The 19,719-nt window shown below is 57.0% G+C and overlaps 1 protein-coding gene across 5 annotated transcripts in view; it reads left to right on the forward strand.

The window, feature by feature from the left end:
• MLPH (melanophilin) overlaps nucleotides 1-19,264 on the forward strand; it is a 45,382-nt gene extending 26,118 nt beyond the window's left edge. For 4 of the 5 annotated variants that reach the window (XM_025289206.3, XM_025289207.3, XM_045166200.1 and 1 more), the window contains 10 exons: nucleotides 522-641; nucleotides 1,578-1,782; nucleotides 3,866-4,005; nucleotides 10,640-10,828; nucleotides 11,057-11,212; nucleotides 12,864-12,956; nucleotides 13,650-13,727; nucleotides 15,418-15,535; nucleotides 16,173-16,273; nucleotides 17,759-19,264. In XM_025289206.3, coding sequence (XP_025144991.3) covers nucleotides 522-641; nucleotides 1,578-1,782; nucleotides 3,866-4,005; nucleotides 10,640-10,828; nucleotides 11,057-11,212; nucleotides 12,864-12,956; nucleotides 13,650-13,727; nucleotides 15,418-15,535; nucleotides 16,173-16,273; nucleotides 17,759-17,785 — 1,227 coding nt within the window. In that variant the 3' untranslated portion in view covers nucleotides 17,786-19,264. The remainder of the gene's footprint in view (nucleotides 1-521; nucleotides 642-1,577; nucleotides 1,783-3,865; nucleotides 4,006-10,639; nucleotides 10,829-11,056; nucleotides 11,213-12,863; nucleotides 12,957-13,649; nucleotides 13,728-15,417; nucleotides 15,536-16,172; nucleotides 16,274-17,758) is intronic. The other variant, XR_006552019.2, reaches the window with a different exon arrangement.
• The last annotated feature ends 455 nt before the right edge of the window (nucleotides 19,265-19,719 follow it).

Genomic DNA, 19,719 nt, shown 5'->3' on the forward strand with positions numbered 1-19,719 from the left:
TCTAGTGTCTGAAATATTCCCTGCAAATACATTCAAAGGGTGGAAACCCTTATGAAGGAAGGATTTGGAACTCAGCTCTGCTCTAGCATCTAGAGGTGAAGGAGCTCTTGGGGGCCCCATTCCCCACCTTCTCCCCGTGCTGGGCGCCCCTCTTTCACCAAGGGGGGAGGGCCAGGAGGCCCCCCCCTTAGCCCGAGAAACCCTGCCTGCCCCCCAAGGCTGCGGCCCAGGCCTGTGACCTCAGTGCCTCTGAGCAGCCAGGTGCCCGTCGGAGGCCCAGCGGGTGTTTCCCCCTGCTCTTCTAAGAGGGGCTGGGCGTGCAGATCCTGTGATGGGGGTGGACTCTGGGCGGCCCTAGGAGCCTTCTCGGGGTCTGCTTGGGTTCGTGTCTAGCACAGAAGGCAGATGGGTCCGTGGAGGAGCCCTCCCCCGCCACCCCCTGCTGCCCGGGGTTGGGATGTCTGGCCCCCGCCATCAGGCTGACCCTCCCTCCCCTCTCCCTGGAATCCCTTTCTGCTCAGAAAAAGCGCCTCATCCCCATCCATGGCTGGGACTTTGAGGCCGACTCGGACGACTCTGATCCATCCTGTGGTCACCCACCAAGCCTGTCCTCAGTCTCAGGGGCCACGGACGGCCTGCAGGTCAGTGGGCTCTCTTTTCGCCCCTGAGTTAACCTGGGGGACAGGTTTTCGGGCCCCAGGAAAGGACAGCATTCTGGGGGACAGTCTGATGGCCCTGCAGGCATAGCATCGGGGGGAGGCAACTGGAGTCGGGGTACAGAGGCCTCACACCCTCCTGTCCTGGAGAGCCTGGGTGGACTGCTTTGAGAAGAGGGGTGCGGGGCCAATGAGTCGGGGGCCTGGGTTGTCTGTCCTCTAATGAAGGCAGACCCCCCGTGACTCAGGAGCACAAGGTAGAGGAGTCAGACGGTCCCCGAGTCCAGCACCCCTGGTCTGATCCGCAGGGCTCCTGTACCTTATTGCCCAAGCTAGGACGGTCTTGTGGTGGAAGAGGCTGTTGGTAATCACACCAGGACACGGGGCCTCCGCAGGGCTGCCGGGGAGAGCCCGGCCGTGTGGTCCCTCGGCTCCTTGGCTCTGTGCCCTTGGTCTGGGCAACCTGTGTGAAGCTCCCCACCTCTCACCTCATCTGGTAAAGGGGTGATCTCTGCCTCACAGAATCCCTTCCACGAGGGATTGGAGACTGAGCCTGGCACACCCCAGCCTCAGAGTGACGGTGCCCCAGCTGGAGCCCTGACATCTCAGTGCCCTGGCTCGGGTGGTGCCAGCCCAGGATGGGGTCCACCCAGGGCGATCTATGGACCCCTGGGTGCAGGGTCCAATAGGGAAGAGAGCTGGGACCCAGCACCCATCAGGTCTTTGGTCCACGGTCCTGCTCTGGTAGCAAGTCCAGCCCTTTGAAATGAAAGGGAGTTGAATTGCTGGGGTGCAGAGGAGGGGTGACTTGTGTTTGGTCGGTCGAATGATACCTGAAAACTCTCAGTCCTTGGACTGGAAAGACATTCCAAGGAGCTGCCTGTTCCTAGTGAAACCTGCTGACCATTCCCGTGTGCTCAGGCCCTCACAGATGACCCCTGCGTGGAGGAGACCACCTCCCAGGAGGCCAGGATCCTGGACCAGGCTGATGCCAGGGCCCCCGGGTGCCACCCCTGTCCAGAAGAGCAGAGGGTCGGCCTCTCACCTGCTGGACCAGACGAGCTCTCGGAGCTCTACCTGCCGGGAGAGTCCTGCACCGCAGGCCCAGGGGTCGCTGCCACTCCCGGTAAGTGTGCTTGACCGTGGTCTTCCACACAGGCTCCACACAGGAGCAGGGGGTCGCCGGAGCCCGGCCCCCCGCAACGCCGGGACACTGGCTGATTGCCAGGAGCCCCTTCCTTCCTGGGATTGTCCAGCGTGTGCAGTCCTGGCAGACGCCGTTGTCAGCGGAGCTCCCTGGGGTGGGGTGACTCCCCATAACCCTCAGAGGTACCAGCTCAACCCCCTGGCTGGCCACACAGCTCACTGCCGCCTGTGACGGGGGATGTCGAGTGGGAGTGGGATAGAGACACGCAGGTGTCCCTGAAATGCCTAGGGTCACCGGTCACCTGGACCAACTTTCCTGACCGCTGGACCAGGCAGTTCCAAACCTGGGACCGAGATAGGGCGCAGGTCCATCTGGGCTGCCTGCCTGCCTGCTGTGACTCGGGAGGTCTGCAAGTGCTGAGACCCTGGGTTCGCTCAGTTTGATTTTGTTGTCAGTTGGCTTAGAGATGAAATCTCGAATCGCTGTCTGTGTCTGTGCCCTGTGGGAGTGGGCACCGGGGTCCGGGGGGTCAGGTGTCCGAGTGATGTAGAAGCCGATGAGACCATAGACAGCCCAGGCTGCCCGCCACGATGTGCTTCCGCCTGACCTTACCACAGTGGGGACCAGCTCCCGGGAAATGTAGTTAAGACGGTGTCTGCCAGGAAACGGGCCTTCTTTCCATTTTCCCTTTTCATTGTATTATAGGGACTCTAATCTCATGATCCACACACCCATTAAGATGCTGGAGGCATTTGGGGGGTGGGGAGGGGACTTTTATTTCCCCATAAACAATGGATAAGTGAATCTACATTGACTGAGTCTTTGGATGAAGACGTAGATCAGCACATTTCCTCCCAGGATCCCTAATCACCCCCAGCACGTGGATGGCGGGGGCAGTGGGAGGGGAGAGGAAGACAGACTCTGTGGAGCTGGGGCAGGTGCCTGGGGGGACAGGCAGCTCTGAGTACCAAGCCCAGCTCTGCTGACCAACTCGCCACCCTATCTCACGGACTCTAAGACACATTCTGTCACCTTGCCTCTTAAATTGGGAGCATCTTACAGCAAGTGTGGGAGATTGATCCGTAGTGCCATCTCAATAAATGTATCAGACAAGCCACAAGGTCTGAGCTTTAAAGGAGTACGGTGTGTGCTTGATCAAACCCCTTAACCACCGGGCTCAGTGTCCTCATTGTAAACCAGGGCCAGCACCTAACTCACCACACTGTTGGGGACTTTAAATGGGATGGTGTATCTGTTAGCTATTGCCGAGTAACAACTTATCACAAACGTACTGGCTTAAAGCTACACACGTTGACAAGCCCACAGGGGCCAGGTGTCTGGCAGGGCTTCCCCAGGTCCTCAGCACAGGTCTCCTGGGCTGCAACCACAGGGTCGGCAGGGCCAGAGCCTCATCCGAGCTCAGAGCCCCGCCCCCAGGCCATGCAGGGCGTCGGCAGAGCCCCACGGCAGGTCAGGCACAAGAGCAGCTTGTGGACGCTGACTCCCGGGACACGGGCTTCTGTGTGTCCTCCCACGCAAGCTCGCCCCCTCCCTGTTCCAGCACGGCTGTGTATGGTGCGCTCCAGGCCAACTTGGAGCTTGGAGGGTACTTCCTGGTGAGGACTTGGGGGATCTTCCACCACCAGAGCCCAGGAATAAGTCTCTGAAGCCACACCTTCGGTGACCCATGCCCATGAGTCTGGGAATCACTAGTCTGGCAGGAAAGCCAGCCCCCAGAGACTAAGGTGGAAAGACTTCCCAAAGTCACGTCCACGCATGGAAACTTGCCGGGACCCACGTCTGCCACACCAGGCACCACCTGGCTTCCAACACTTGGAGCCCCCAGTGAGTGCCGGCCGGGCCAGGGGCTTCTGTCCCCAAAGTTCCTTGTGGGGGGGACAAGGACTCTGCTCCCTTCTTATCTTAGTTGAGGGATCTTCAGCCCCGTATCATCAGTGGAGTAGAATCATGTCTCTGTTGTCTTTGATCTCTCATTTTTCTTCATTGGATAAAACACCCACTGGCTTCAGTTTTTCACCACAACCCCATTCTTACTCCACAGGGACAGACATCCTCAGGAATGAGCAGCTGCCCTCCCAGTATCTGGCCGACGTGGACACCTCGGATGAAGAAAGCATCTGGACTCAGAGAGTGGCCTCTCACCATCCCAGACAGAAAGGCTGGACTGCCTCTGAGAGCCAGGTAAAGCGGGGCGGAAAGAACGCATTCTGGTTGCTTCTCTGGGTCTGAAGTCTTTTTACCTTAATGTCAGTTCACCTCTGAGAGCTTAAAGCTCTTACAACTTTTAAACTACAAGATTGGCAAGCCTACATAACAGAGATGCGGTGTCTTCAAAATATATTTTTTATTGACATGAAATTCACATAGCACACAATGAACCATTTTAAAGTGAACAGTCCAGGGCTTCCCTGGTGGCTCGGTAGTGAAGAATCCGCCTGCCACTGCAGGAGACACGGGTTCCATCTCTGGTCTGGGAGGATTCCACATGCTACGGAGCAGCTAAGCCCATGGGCCACAAATACTGAGCCTGTGCTCTGGAGCCTGCCCGTGCAGCAATGAAGACCCAGCACAGCCAAATAAATAAATAAAATTTTAAAAATAAAATAAACGATGCATTTAGCAGAATAAACGTTTAGCAAAATAAACAATCTGCACCTAGCAGATTCACAAGGTGGTGCAAACACCCCCTCTGTCAGCTCCAATCCATCTCTGTCACCACAAAGGGAAGCTTGTATCCTCCCGCCCCACAAACACCGGCCTGCTTTTTGTCTCTGCGGACTTGCCTCTTCTGGACAGTCCACATACAGTCCGCGACCGTACAATCTGTGACCTTTTGTTCCTGGCTTCTCTCACTGAGAGCAGTGTTCTTGAGGTTGATCGCGTTATAGCAGGTATCAGTACTTGATCCCCTGAAATGAAAATATCTATTTTATACTTTATCAAGTATTGTGTGTTTAGGGAATTCCCTGGGTGTCCAGGGGTTAGGACTCTGACCTTCCACTGCAGGGGACTCGGGTTCCATCAGTGGTTGGGGATCTTAAGATATATATATATATATATTTCACAAGAGGAAGAAGCAACCTGTTATTCCAAAGCCTTTCAGTTCAGTTCAGTCTCTCAGTCATGCCCAACTGTTTGAAACCCATGGACTGCAGCATACCACGCTTCCCTTTCCATCAGGAGTTGGCCTGGAGCTTGGTCAAACTCATGTCCATTAAGTCGGTGATGCCGTACAACCATCTCAGCCTGTATCCCCTTCTCCTCCTGCCTTCAATTTTGTCCAGCATTAGGGTCTTTTCCAGTGAGTTAGCTCTTCGCATCAGGTAACCAAAGGATTGGAGTTTCAGCTTCAGCATCAGTCCTTCCAATGATTATTCAGGACTGATTTCCTTTAGGATGGACTGGTTGGATCTCCTTGCAGTCCAAGGGACTCTCAAGAGTCTTCTCCAATACCACAGTTCAAAAGCATCGGTTCTTCGGCTCTCAGCTTTTTTTATAGTCCAACTCTCACATCCATACATGACTACTGGAAAAACCATAGTTTTGACTAGAGGGACCTTTGTTGGCAAAGTAATGTCTCTGCTTTTTAATATGCTATCTAGGTTGGTCATAGCTTTTCTTCCAAGGAGCAAACATCTTTTAATTTCATGGCTGCAGTCACCATCTGCAGTGATTTTGGAGCCCTAAAAAATAAAGTCTCTCACTATTTCCAATATTTCTCCATCTATTTGCCATGAAGTGATGGGACCAGATGCCATGATCTTCACTTTCTGAATGCTGAGTTTTAAGCCAACTTTTTCACTCTCCTCTTTCACTTTCATCAAGAGGCTCTTTAGTTCCTCTTCACTTTCTGCCATGAGGGTGATGTCATCTGTATAACTGAGCTTATTGATATTTCTCCCGGCAGTCTTGATTCCAGCTTGTGCTTCATCCAGCCTGGTGTCACAGGCTACCAACTGCTCCCCAGGGCCTTGGGGATGAGAAGTAGGGCTGCCCAGCGGGTAGGGCCTTCGCTGAGCCCCCCGCCCCAGCACTGACAGCAGGAGATCTGCTCTTCTCCAGCAGGGAGGGTGGGGTGCCGGCCTGTCCTCTGTCCAAGCCTGGAACGGGCGAGGGGCCTTTCCAGCCTCAGGCCCTTCGTGACTGCACTCGGAAGGTGGCCTGACTTGTAGGAGGAGCCTGTTTTTGCCTGGCTCTTTGGTGAATCAGTGTCAGGTTTGGGCTAAAGCATCAGTGGGGCAGATGCTCAGCTTCAGCTCTGCGTGTCTCCCTCTCCGGAGTCCGTGCCCTCAGCCCACTGGCCCTCGTTCCTGTAACACCGCCTGGAGGTGTCGCCCGACCCGGGGCCAGGCATTCCTCCTGCTCCCACCTCCATCCCCGAGAGATTTCGCTGACCCTTTGCCCTGAGCGCAGCAGGGTGTGAGAGGCCCTGAGAAGGCCTGCGGGGAAGGGCAGTCTCTCTCTGCCGTGCGACCCAGGGGGGTCTCACTTCCTTTGGGGAACAGCTGGGGAGATTCTGACACAAAGGAAGTGTGCTTTGATTCAGACCGGGGGTCACTGGCTTGGCCCCTGCGGGGTGGGGGAGGATGGTGGTGGAGGGAAAGGCCACTCCAAGACAGAGACCTCCCCCGACAGAGACCTCTCCAGGACAGAGAACTCCCCAGGACAGAGACCTCCCCAGGCAGAGACCTCTCTAGGCAGAGACCTCCCCAGGCAGAGGAGGGTGGGGGAGGATGGTGGTGGAGGGAAAGGCCACTCCAAGACAGAGATCTCCCCCGTACAGAGACCTCCCCAGGACAGAGACCTCCCCAGACTGAGACCTCTCCAGGACAGAGACCTCCCCAGGACAGAGACCTCCGTGGGTTGCAGAACACATCTGGCAGAGCAGTTCCCAGTTCCCAGGGACAATGGGATGAAGACTAGAATTAAACTGTCTATTTTCAGCAAGTTTTAAATTTAGCAACTTCAGTGACTTTCAGGAAAACACAGATCCCAGTATTAGCCCTCCTGACACCAATCCTCCTTCTTGCCTCCTTGAATTTCATGCTTGTACCTTGTCTCTGGAGTTCTTCTCCATTTCTTTCTCTTGACTTTATTTACTCCGACTAACATTTCCCCTGCAGGGTGTCCTCCACATCTTTATGAACAGGGAGTTGGGCAGGATGAAGAGCGACCTCCCAAGGCAGCAGCATCCCCAAGTGTCAGTGAAGACCCAGGGCCAACCCTTACAGGGTCTTCGTGGAGGAGCTGCTACAGGGCCCTGGAGGAAGGTCTCTGCCTCCACCCACCTCTCAGAGCATCTCTTCTAAACCAGGTCTCACAGACATGCCTGTGGGAGGGCAAGAGTTCTCGAGAATAATCTTTTGTTGGGGTCCATCTGAATGGTCCTCATGTGACCTATTGTCTGTCTGAGTCTGTACTCATGGTCAGGACTTTCTGGGTGAGGGACTCAGCAAAGACTTTGTATAAACAATCATTCATGCCAAGAGGAAGCCGAAGATGGTGCACTGGTACTGAGGATGGATGCTCCAAGGCCCTGAGATGGCACGCCATGGCACGCACCCCACCCCGAGTGGTGGGTGGTGAGCGCTGGGGACCTGAGAGCTTGGGCTCCAGACACTGACTCAGTTTCCCCACAAAGGGCCTCACCAGCAGCAAGTGACAGCGGTTTGTTTTCCTCCACGGCCTGTGTCTGTCTGGACTGTATTTGTACATTGTTTGTTTACGTTTTGCTGCAAAGGAGCTGAAAACACTAGGAGTTTATTCCGAGTTGCCACCCGTGCGTCCCGGGAGCGTGTGACTTACCTCGACACGGAGCTCACACGGGGCAGAGTGACTCCCACTCTTGCAGAAGGGAGGGCCAAGAGCGTTGGGTTCCTGAGCGCCTGAGAGGCAGGTGCTGGGTGGGCGGGGCGGGGGGGGGTTGTCCACACGGGGCCAGTAGCTCTTGATCCCAGGTGGAAAAGCAGGATGGTGCTCTGTGCATCATGTCCATGCCGTCCAGGAGGCAGATGGCCGAGTCCTTTCCCAGAGAGCAGCGTGGAGCCCGAAGCTCACCTCCTGGACTGGGGACTGTGGCCTCCCAGTGGCTCCACGCTGCCCACCCCCACCCCCCAGCCCCTCTCTATCAGGACGAGAACTTCCTGATTCTCATCATGGGTGTGCTTCCTTCTGTTTCACTGTGGATGTGACATTTCACTGTGCCTGTGTTGGGCTCTGGTTGGTTCAGCTCTTACCCTCTGGCCACGTGTTCCAGACCAGCCATGCTCCCTGGGGACACGAGGCTGTCCTCTGAGCACCCCTCCCCGCCCTGCCAGGGATTGATTGTTGCTTCTCAGATGACACAGAGTGCGACCAGAGCTGGTTCCAGTTGCCAGCAGTCACTTGAGGTGACGGCGGGGCCCCTCCTGCCTGAAACCTTCATGCTTAAGTTTCTCAGCTCGTGTTCTTCTCCGGGCAGACTTGCCCACTCAGGGCCCTTGCTGCTGTGAAGATCAAACTAATTAATTACCTATGAAACTATGTGGAAGAGTCTTCCCAGCCCGCTGGTGCCATTTGCCTCTTAAGACAAGGCGGCCCACGGACAAGATAATGGCAGGAAAGATACATCTGCTGGGCTCAGAGGAAAATGGAAGAATTGATTTCCTCTGTCCCAGCCTGGGAGCTAATAGACTGTGACTCAAGATTCAAGAGCTGGTGACTCAGGGATGAGAAGGCCGTACGCTGAGTCACTTCAGGTCGTTACCTTGGTGCCTCCTGGCCCACGGTGACCCGGGGCACTGGCCGTTTCGTCCCATCAGGCTGGCGCGATCAATTCCCACCTTCCTGTGTGGCTCATGATCCGTGGTGACGGGTCCACTGCCCACGGCAGTGACGCCGAACGTGTCACCTTTCCTGCTTTAGTCATGTTCCCCAGGCCCTGCTGCCCGCTCCTGCTGCAGCTTGGCGCCCCAGAGCCCTGTGGTCAGAACAGAGGCCTCCCAGTTCCCTTCCCAGCCTATGTCCCTGATGGTGCGCTTAGCTCTCCTTCCACCGCCTGGCGTCTGGAGCACCCAGGGTGGTGGGTGTCAGTGTCCCAAGGCAGGTGTGGCTCCATCTTCCAACCACTGGGTCCCACCCTCTGCTCCAGATCTGTGAGCGGACATGCAGGTGTCAGCTGTGGATTTCCTGCTGAAACAGTCATGCTTCTGGCAGCCAGGTGACCCCCAGGGGCCAGGAAGGTCCCAGCCAAGTAAGGAGAGAGAGCTGAAGCCCCTTTGTTAAGGGAGGTTGAGGCACCCACCCAGATCTCTTGAGGTTTCCTGGGTTGTGAGCTTATGCATGGTGCTTAGAGAGCTGGGGTGGGGGCGGTGGTGGTGTGAGTGGAGTCCCCTGCCCCATCCAGGCCCCCTGCCATCAGCTGTACCTAGAGCCTGTGCCTCAGTGGGCCCAGCAGAACGTGCAGGAAACTCAGAGGCATGCAGGGGTGCAGTCTTAGTCATTTCAGTTCAGTCCCGTCTGACTCTTTGCGACCCCATGGACTGCAGCACGCCAGGCCTCCCTGTCCATCACCAACTCCTGGAGTTTACTCAAACTCATGTCCGTTGAGTCAAGGATGCCATCCAACCATCTCATCCTCTGTCGCCCCCTTCTCCTCTACCTTCAATCTTTCCCAGCATCAGGGTCTTTTCAAATGAGTCAGCTCTTCGCACTAGGTGGCCAAAGTATTGGAGTTTCAGCTTCAGCATCAGTCCTTCCAATGAAGATTCAGGACTGATCTCCTTTAGGATGGGCTGGTTGGATCTCTTTACAGTCCAAGGGACTCTCAAGAGTCTTCTCCAGCACCACAGTTTGAAAGCATCAATTCTTCAGGGCTCAGCCTTCTTTATGATCCAACTCTCACATCCATACATGTTGGTTCCCTTCTATTCCAGCCCCTGTTTATGCTGCAATCGCAACTGCATTTATAACAGAGACTTTAACAATTTTGACCAAATAATCCCACCCTGAAAATTAGTTTTGAGAAGCACATACACAGATAAGAGCCTGGAGCAGAGATTGCCAGATACAAGCACTATTTTCCTCTGTGTTTCTCAGCAGCTGAGGCAGATAAGTAGACATTCTGGGTTGTATGAATCTCATCCAAGCCAGATGACAAACTTCTCTGGCTCTAGATTCAAGAAGGGACACGTGGCAAAGGTGCTGCTCACGGTGTCATAGAAAACATGCCTGTGATGCTCACGCAAGAGTCACAGATATGCTGTGGACACGTCTCAGCTCCAGGCAGGCATCTGCGACTCTGACTCACCTTGCAAAGCCGACAGGAGGCGTGGGCACAGAGCCTGGCAGGCAGAGACACGCCGTGGTCAGTGGACGTGAATGCCACTGTTCTTATGCAAGTTCAGGACCCACCCCTGAGCCCTACTTCAGTATAAACATGAAGCGGACAGAGGAAAACCCAGAGAATGTGTCAACTCGCTGGGCCTCAGCCAACCAGTTCCAAACAGTCCAGGCCGAGATCTTGGTTTGGCACCTTAACAATGACGCTAAGCCCTAGGAAATAGCTTGGGGACCCAGTTTGGGGACAGAGAGATATTCAAAATGGTGCCTCTCCAATGGCCTGGATGCTGTTAGGATCTTCAGGACACCCCACCCTGCCTGGTTCTGGAGGCTGGGGTGGGCAGCACCTTGGCCATGCTCGTGTGGGGGGTGGATGAGACCACAGCTCCCCGAGTCCCAGGGGGGCGGAGGACGGGGCGCCTCCTGGAGCCCTGCCTCTGAGCACGGTGATTCCAGATGACCTGCTGAGTGAGACCCACCCGCTTGTCCATTTCAGCATCCAGGTGCTGACGAGCCCACAGATGCCGACGCAGAAGAAGCGGCCCTCAAGAGAAAGCTGGAGGAGTTGACCAGCCACATCAGTGACCAAGGGGCCTCATCCGCGGAGGAGGAGGAGGGCACGGATGCAGGGGCTGAGATGGGCAGAAGCAAGACCTTCAAGGACCACCCTGGAGTCACCCGGGAGGTGAGGTCCCCCGAGCGGTCTCAGCAGGAGACGGGGAGGCAGGGCCAGGGATCAGCAGTTTGTGACTAAGCCACCAGCCCAGACACAACCGTTGGTGGGCCCTGAGGGCCCCGGGTGCCCGGCCGCCCCTGGAATGCAGAGAGAAGCATCGTCAGGACGGGACGTGCGTCAGTGAGAGCCCTGCGGCCTCTTTGCCTCGTGGTCACACTTGGGGCTTCCCTGTCCTAGGTCCGCACGGCTGCAGGCCAAACGCCCAGCCAGGGAAAGGACCCGCTGAGTCCTGGCGACCCCGAGCAGCCCAGCAGGACCACGGAGGCGGAGCTGGCAGAGCTGGAGGGCCGAGTGGCTGCCACAACTTGCGAGGTGCGGCGGACGGAGAGCCAGGTAGGCGGCTGGCCGCGTGATGCCTGCCCCGCTCAGGAGATGGAGCACTGTTCGCTTCACGAGAAGGAATAAGTGAACCCGGAGTCCCCAGGCTGGCCTGCCGCCTGGAACGTGCATGGCCTGGAGACATGACCTTCTCCTCGGGGACGGAAGGGTGCCCCAGACAGGTGGTGGGGGCCCTGAAGGCCGGGGAAGGGCCCTGAAGAGCTCGCATAGCAGAGCCCACCCTGTCAGCTCCAGAGCAGGACTTTGGGGGTGTCTGTGGGAACCACCCTCCGTCCACCCCCAGCACCCCAGCCCTACCTGTTCCCCTTCAGGTCGGCAAGAGACAGGCAGTGTGGAAGGAAGAGGCTGACCCTTCCCCTCCCTGTCCTGGGAGGGCTGTCCAGAAGGAGGCTTAGATTTAGGATGGCCCCAGGGCTCAAATTCTGACCGAGGGTCACCCTGTGTGTTTGGGTCCAGGGCCTGAGTTTGGGGGTGGGGGTGGGTCAGCGGTGTGCAAAGATCAAAGGATGGAGCAGGGGCTTCCAGAGACAATGAAGGAGCCTGGGCTCTACTCTGCCCGCCCCCGGGGACCCTGGAGAATAGGGGTTCAGCCCTCAGAGTGGGGGGAACCCAGCCCCCACTGCCCATTCATTCCTGTTTCTGTTCTCTCCAGCACGTGCCCTTCCATCCCCAGGAAGAGGGGTGTGTTGCCAGGCTGGGCAGGCTATGGGGAGCAAGCTAGCCTGGGAACTCTGGGTTCACTTATTCCTTCTTGTGGGGCAGACAATCCTCAACCTTCCGAGTGTGGTGGGTGTCATGTAGACACACAGATGCAGCAGTGAACACCTCAGACCAAGCCCCTGCCTTCATGGAGCTCACATCCTTAGTGGGAGGAGACAGAGAGCAAGTTCGCGACAAGGAGGTCATCTCGGTTCATGAGGAGAGGAGAGCCCGAGGGAGCACTTGGACAGGCCGCTTAGAAGGGTGGTCAGGAAGGGATAACACTGGAAGAAGGCATGGGGCTTCTCTGGTGGTCCGGTGGCTAAGACTCCGCTCTCCCAATGCAGGGGGCCTGGGTTCGATCCCTGGTCAGGGAACTAGCTCCCACGTGCTGCAAATACAGGTCCTGCACGCCGCAACCAGGGCCTGGTGCAGACAAATAAGCAAAGACTAAAAAGAAGAAGGCAGCGTGTGCAAAGGCCCTGCAGTGGTGTGAACGAGGCATGTTCAGGGATCAACAGTGAAACCCTGACACTAGGGGAGTGAGGTGTGAGGGGCGGGCCGATTCCAGAGAACCCTGGGGACCTCAGGAACGACGACAGGCCTCAGGAGGCATCTGAATGGAGCTGACGGGCCCTGGTTCCTGTTCCCGGAAGCTTCCTCCTCCCACTCTCTCCCCAGTCACTACCGTCTTCCTTCCAGCCCTCAAGGATGAGCCTCCAGACAATGTCTGGAACCCCTCTCCTCACCTTTGGGGATGGGTGACCCTTCCGATGACCATGGAAGATGGGTGAAAATGAGGTCCCCAGGAAGCACCCCTGGTCGCGACACCCATCTCAGGGGGAGTATCATGTTAGCAAATTCGATGAAGCCAGAACAGCTGCTCTTCCTGGTCCGCAACATTGAGAAGGGACTTCCGAGTGATGTCTATCTGTCGTTCCTCCAGGTTTCGAATATCAAGTCCAGGATTGCAGCCTTGCAGGCAGCGGGGCTCACGGTGCGGCCCTCGGAAACGCCCCAGAGGAAGTCTAACCTCCCGGTGAGTGCAGGGACTTCGGGGCCCTGGGGGGTCGTGCCCGGAGCCCCGGGAGGGGCATGGAGTGGCCTGGGGCAGCAATGGCCCCCACCAGCCGCCTTCCTCTTCCCTCCCCTGATGTCAGTGACCTGGATGGGATTCTTTTTCATCTGTTACTGCCAATTCTGACATAAAGAGCACTTTACCCCGGGGAGGCAGAGTAGGGGGGCCTGGACAGGCTTAACAGAGCTCCGCTTCACAGCGGGTGAGATCGAGGGTCAGGGTGGAGATCCGCCCACAGCAGAGACCTGAGAGCGGCATCCTCCTCCCCGATTCAAGTCGGGAATCTCCAGGCAGACCACACTGTGAGGGAATCTGGCAGAATGACAGGTGCTCCCAGGACACCCCAGTTGAACCTGAACTTCGGATGTGCAACAAGTCATTTCCTCGTATAAGTACACCCTGTGCGCTCTTTGGGGCCTGCATATACTGCAGTTGTTCACTCATGATCTGCAAATCAGAGCCAGCTGGGCATTCCGTACTTTAATCTGCGGAACCCAGCAGCACTGCAGTGGTGTGTTTGGAGGGCTGACAGGCCATCCCAGCCTTTCAGGCCGAGTATCAGAGAGCACATCCGTCCTTAGTCCCGCTCACCTGCCCTGTGGCTGGAGGTCAGACAGGCTGTCGTGACGCCCAGACGCCTTCCTTGTTCTCCAGATCTTTCTCCCCCGGCTTGTCAGGACATCTGGCCAGAGTCTGAAGGATCCAAACACAGACCCTTCGGATGAGGCCGAGGTATGTGTTCGCTGCACCCAGGCTCGACAGGGTGGGAGAGGGTAAACGACTGGCCTGACTTTTGTAGCAGCAGGACAAGCTGGTGGGCGGTGGAGCTGAAATATTGAGACTTTAAGAAGCCTGGCGAGTCTCCCAGGCTGGCTTTCCCCAGAGGCACGGCTTGGGGTAGGGTGTCTATCGGGGGTGGGGAGGGGGGAGCTGGGAAAACCCAGCAGGGGAGTGGGAGGGTGGGACAGAGGGCAGGGCTGGGGTAGGGGCTGGGGAGGAGGCGGGTAGACCTCCAGGCAGGGCAACCGGCTCAGGGTAACACAGAGCCCCGGAGACACTGCAGGTCACAGGGGAGCCATCCTGCATCTGGACCACGTGCTGGACGTGTGCCCCCTGCGTGCTCACCGGTCACGGAGGACACGTGTCCACTGGCACAGGGTCTGGGGACGGCCCTGCTCTGGGAGCCGCGCGTCCAGCCCGTGGGAGGGAGCACAGAGCCTCCGTGCAGGCAGCAGCACAAGGGTAGACGGGGTTGGGGGGGCAACACCCCTCAGCCTGCCCGTCAGGAAGACACGGGGTGGGGTGGGAGGGAGGGGGCAGCGCCTCCCAGGGCCCCATGGAGAGCGGCATCTGCCCCATGTCCTGCCAGCTTCTGGGGATCTCCAGTGCCCATCTAGTCGCTTCTGCTTCTCATGACAGCAGCGCTGGGTTGCTCTTTCCAATAAACACAGTATTTTTCATCCCTTCCGTCTGAGATTTACAACACCTGGTGAGCCGGGGCGGATGCCACCCCTGTTAAAGTGATGGGGAGACTGGGGGTCAGGGAGGAGACCACACAGACCACCGAGCTAGAGGGTCTCAGGCAGGACCCCTGGCCCCAACTCCAGCCTCTTTTGGGGCCAGACCTCCCTGACGTGTCCCGGGATGCCCGGCCCTGGAGGCGTCCACGGCCAGGCCCCTGGTACAGCCCCAGAGCAGCTGGGCTGAATCCCAGGGGGCCGGCGTTGGCAGGACTTCCCGGGAAGTCAGGCTGTTTGGCTCTCGCTTCCCCCTGAGGAGGGGGAAAGAATTGTCCCAGAGTAGAGAGTTGAGCGACAAGAAAGGGCGAGGGAAGGGAAGGTGTGAGTCAGCAACCGTGGGTGCTGGGCAGGTATCGTTGTTGTTCAGTCGCTCAGTCGCGTCCGACTCTGCGACCCCATGGACTGCAGCACACCAGGCCTCCATGTCCTTCACCATCTCCCGGAGTTTACTCAAACTCATGTCCATTGAGTCGGTGATGCCATCCAACCATCTCATCCTCTGTCGTCCCCTTCTCCTCCCGCCTTCAGTCTTTCCCAGCATCAGGGTCTTTTCCAGTGAGTCAGTTCTTTGCATCAGGTGGCCAAAGTATTGGAGTTTCAGCTTCAGCATCAGTCCTTCCAATGAACATTCAGGATCGATTTCCCTTAGGATGGACTGATTGGGTCTCCTTGCAGTCCAAGGGACTCTCAAGAGTCTTCTCCAAGACCACAGACTCTTGAGAGTCCCTTCCCAAAATGGGCAGTTCCCCAAAAGGCATACATCTCTTTTATATTCTGGTATTTGGTGATTTATTGATAACATGCATTTTAGTACTGTTTAAAGTTCTAATACTGCCAAAGAACAGAAGACAGTTACCCTCACTTGTCAGAATTTGCTTGAATGATGAGAACTTTGCGTTTAGCTCCCGGTGCCCCTACAATCTCAGCGACATAGTGACACCCAGAGACGGGCATTCTCCCAGGTGGAGGCTGCGCCCCATCCCATGAGGAGGGAGCTCAGCGATTACCCCAAAAGCCAAGGTAAGTCACTTGCTCCCCTCATTCCCCAGGCCTAAGAGAGCATGAAAATAACCGATCAGGGCCCCAGATTTGTAAGTAAGCCAGGGGACACCCACAGGACACCCCATTGTTCCCTGGCCACCCCCCGGGACTGTTGCAGGGAGCTGATGCCTGGACCCCTGGGATTTGCTACTTTAAGCACGTAAAAGTGGAGGTGTGGCGTCTGTGTCTGTGATATGATTTGTACGTACATGGTGTGGCGCCGTGGTAAAGAATCGGCCTGCCAGTGCGGGAGACACAGGAGACACAGGTTCAATTCCTGGGTTGGGAAGAGCCCCTGGAGAAGGAAATGGCAAGCCACTCCAGTATTTCTTGCCTGGGAAGTCCCATGGACAGAAGAGCCTGGGGGGCTACAGTCCACGGAGTGTGGAAGAGTCAGACATCACTGAGCAGGCACGCGCTCGCACAATGCTCAGCTCCAGACCTCACACAGAGCGTGGGACACAGTTTCTTGATGTCTTGGTGGTGACAAGGACGGCATTCGTCCTGGATGATGCATTTGTTTTCATGCTCCTTTTAAAATTTCTTAGGAGGCAAAGATGCTTGTTTGAGGTAAGTGTGTGATTAGTAAACAAGCCCCCTTCTGTTTTCCCCAAAGACAAAGATGATGACTCCTTCAGTCGGAAGTCCATGTACCGTGGGTCCCTGACCCAGAGAAACCCCAACGGCAGGAAGAGAGCCGCCAACCACAGCTTTGCGGTGAGTGTTCTCTGTTCACTGGGGCGGCTTTAAAATTCTGTGACCTGTCCGGCTGACACGTGAAGTCTTCCAAGTAAAGAATTGGGATAAACTCACAAGAAAAGTAAGATCAACAAAAGATCTATAGGAAAATGGAAAACATATCTAAAGGTACCCCAGGGTCAGGCTGATTGGGGGGCGTCACCCCCCCGGGGGTCTGGGCTTGGGATCCAGGACAGCCCACGAGGCAGTGGGGGCTCCCCGCCCAGCCCCGCGTGCCTAAAGGTCGAGCAGCCGAGCCACCTGTGCAGATGCTGGGGTCGGCGCTGTCCCCCTGCTTCCCTGGGAGGGACCTCCGTGCAGAAGGAGCCTGGGGTTCCTCCCCAAGCCCAGGGAGCATCAGGCTGGCCCGGGAGTGGCTGTGGCCTTGACGCCTGCAGGAGCACCTCTGGCAGGCCTTCTCCTACACCACGGTCCCTGGTGTTTCCAGCCGCACGAGATCCTGGGGGAAGCGTCGGGTTCTCTGATGGAGGTGCCACCTTCCTGGGGCCCCCACAGCGGTCCACACACACACGGTGCTATCACAGTGTGACAGCCAACCTCGAGGGACCAGAGTCACGCCCACAGCCCAGGGATGGGCAGGAGGCCTCAGTGGCCACCATCAGGGTCCCAACACCCTGGATCCCCACCGCTGTCCACACCCACACCACACCTGCCGGCTGCAACCACCCAGCAACAATTCCGACATCATCCCGGTTAAGCAAGTCTGAGCCTATGCCTTGGCTGTCCGAGAAGATGAAGTGCCCGCTCTGTTATTTCCACGGACTCCATCTTTAAACGGATTTCAAAGGATTTCACAACACTCATTGCTGATGCCTGGGGCTGGGAGATGGGCAGGCAGGTGGGCCCCATGGGTCCGACACAGCCAGCGTCAGCCCCAGCCCAGATGAGGCTCCCCGCCCGGCCCCATGTGAGCCGGGCAAAGGCCGCCTGGGCCGTGGCCAGAGCAGGGCCACTCACTGCAGGAGACTGATAATGAAATCGCCAATGGGGCCTTGAAAATCTAAGTGCTTCCAAATGAGAACACACCTTCCTGTGTTTCAGCGCTTCCAGTTGTCAAAATACTTTGCATCTTCACAGCCCATTTGATGAGGGCCAGTGTCATGGACCCAAATTCATAGCTGGGGAGACTGAGGCAGAGAGGGGTTGAGTGAAAAACCGGCCGGGGGTTGACTGATGCCTTCTGACCGCAGGTCCATGGGTTCGTGTGCAGCTGTGTGCCCTCCTGCGTGTGTGCGCGTGTGCGTCTGTGTTCACACCCGTGTGTTTTTATGTGCACACACTCATATAGCTAAGTGCGTCTTTACTCGTGTGCACACCTGTGTGTCTCCATGATCCTCTGTCCTCACCTGTGAGTTTCTGTGCCTGTGTGTGCCTACGTGTATGGCTGTGTATCTCACACCCACTTGTGCATATGGTGTGTCCATGTGTGTTTGTGCTTCACAGAAACCCGTGATGACCCACCAGCCCTAAGAGGAGAGGTTCGCCTGAACGGGACACCCACCCTCTTCCCCTCCGCCTCGGTCACCGCGTATCCCCTCCTGCCCCACGCTTTCCGCTGCACACAGCCCAGTGGAGGAAGAAGAAGAGACCCCGGCCCGTGCTGGAAACCCACCCACAAGCTGACAGAGGTTCTCAGATCGTCAGCTCTTCACCCAAGTTCACAGACCACCTCCAAGGCCCCCTGGTCCGTGGCTGCTCTGATTCGTAAGAGGCATCTAGGCTGTACGTCTTTCCTCCAGGGTGCTGTGGTTTAAGCTTTCTGAAGAGCACAAAAATCTTTCTCAGTGTGATTTTTTACCCACTCCCTGCTGGCTTCCTAATGCTGCTTTCATGACCGGCATGGACAAGAGAGGACGCAGTGACCGCCCTGGCTGTCTGTGTCCTCGTGAGTGTGTCTGCGTGAGCGTTGCCGGATGTGTGAGTGCTCCTGGACATCGGGACAAGTGACTGGACTCTTGTCTCTCTGAATGAGAAGGAGGGACAGGCTGTCAGATCTCCTTACACACACACCCCTGTCTTCAAGTCCACCCGTGCTTCGCAAGCTGGGAGAGAGGACCCTTTGGTTGAGGACAGAGTGTGCAGGGGGAGCAGGTGGGCGTCCACTCACAGCCCGGGTGTTGGGGCACACCACCTGCTGGGAGGCCCTGGTGGCACTCTGGACGGGCGGGCAGAAGGCTGGGCTCCAGCCTAGCACTGCCGCTCACTGTGGTGGGATCCAGTGGGGCAAAGGACCAGCTGGTGACACCCGCCGGCCACCTGCCGTTTGTCCGTAGACAAGCTCCGAGTCCTCCTCCACCTCGGACAATCTGGGAGTCAGAGTGAGGTCCAGCTTTAAGGGGAGCCCCCTGGGACCCTCTGCAGCTGCCTTGGGCACGATAACCGCATCGCCCCCTCCAGGGCGTGGCTGGGGGCCTCACGGGGACCTGTTTGTACGACCGTCAGAGCAGCCCATTTTGCAGAGTGGAGCCCCGAGGGTGAAGCAGCCTCCCTCTGGGCTGGAAGCCACCTCGTGACCCTCTAATGCTTTCCGAGGTGACTTCAGGTCAGCTTTCACTTCCCTCTCGCAAATGCTTGGTGCTTGTGTTCAGTGGCAACTGAAAGGAGATGGTGAATCTGTGATGCCCAAGAGCCTTGCCCGCTAAGATTTTCTTCCGACTTGACTGTCTCACTACGGCTTACGGATTCTGCACCACGAGGTCTGATCCCATCCCCACTGACCCCACAGGGTCTCAGTCCCCGCAGGGGCCACATTGCCCACAAACTGGCCCATGGCCGCTCCAGGGGGACTTTTAGAATTGGCTTCCGCATTGATCCAGATGACTTGGGCTTTGGCAGTGTGCTGGGGTTTGTGGAAACGATGGAGGTGATCCTCCTTCTCCGAATGAAAGCTGCTTCAAATAGGCAGCTCCTCAATTCAGTGCTGGAAATGATTAAAGACGCTTGTACGTGGAAGAGGGCCGGTCCTTTGTGATGTGCAGTCCTCCTTATTCACAAAGTAAACAGGGGGTTGCTGTGAGTTCCTAGCCTTGGGGGGAGGTGGTCCTGGCTGGCCTGGAGCCCTGCCCTGGTGGGTGAGGGTAACAGGCCCACCGAGGACCAGAGTGGCCACTTCGCTCCACGGCTAACTTAAGTGCAGAGGGCTTCCAGCCTGGAAACACACTGGTCCCTCTTTCCAAGGCCCCTCGCGGGGCTTTCCGATTAGGTCCAGAGCTGTACTCACTCATTCACTCAATCACCTGACGGTGCACACAGCCCAGGACTCTGTGTTCATCTGTGGCCATGGCCAGGTCATCAGGGATGTGAGTTCTCCAGGTCCTGTGCTGGCTCCCCGGCCCCTCCTGCCTCCTCTCCTTCCCTGTTAGGACCATGGCTTTAGATGCCCATGGCTGGTCTGCCGGCCAGAC

Source organism: Bubalus bubalis, chromosome 6 (assembly GCF_019923935.1).
Source record: "Bubalus bubalis isolate 160015118507 breed Murrah chromosome 6, NDDB_SH_1, whole genome shotgun sequence".
NCBI lineage: Eukaryota > Metazoa > Chordata > Mammalia > Artiodactyla > Bovidae > Bubalus > Bubalus bubalis.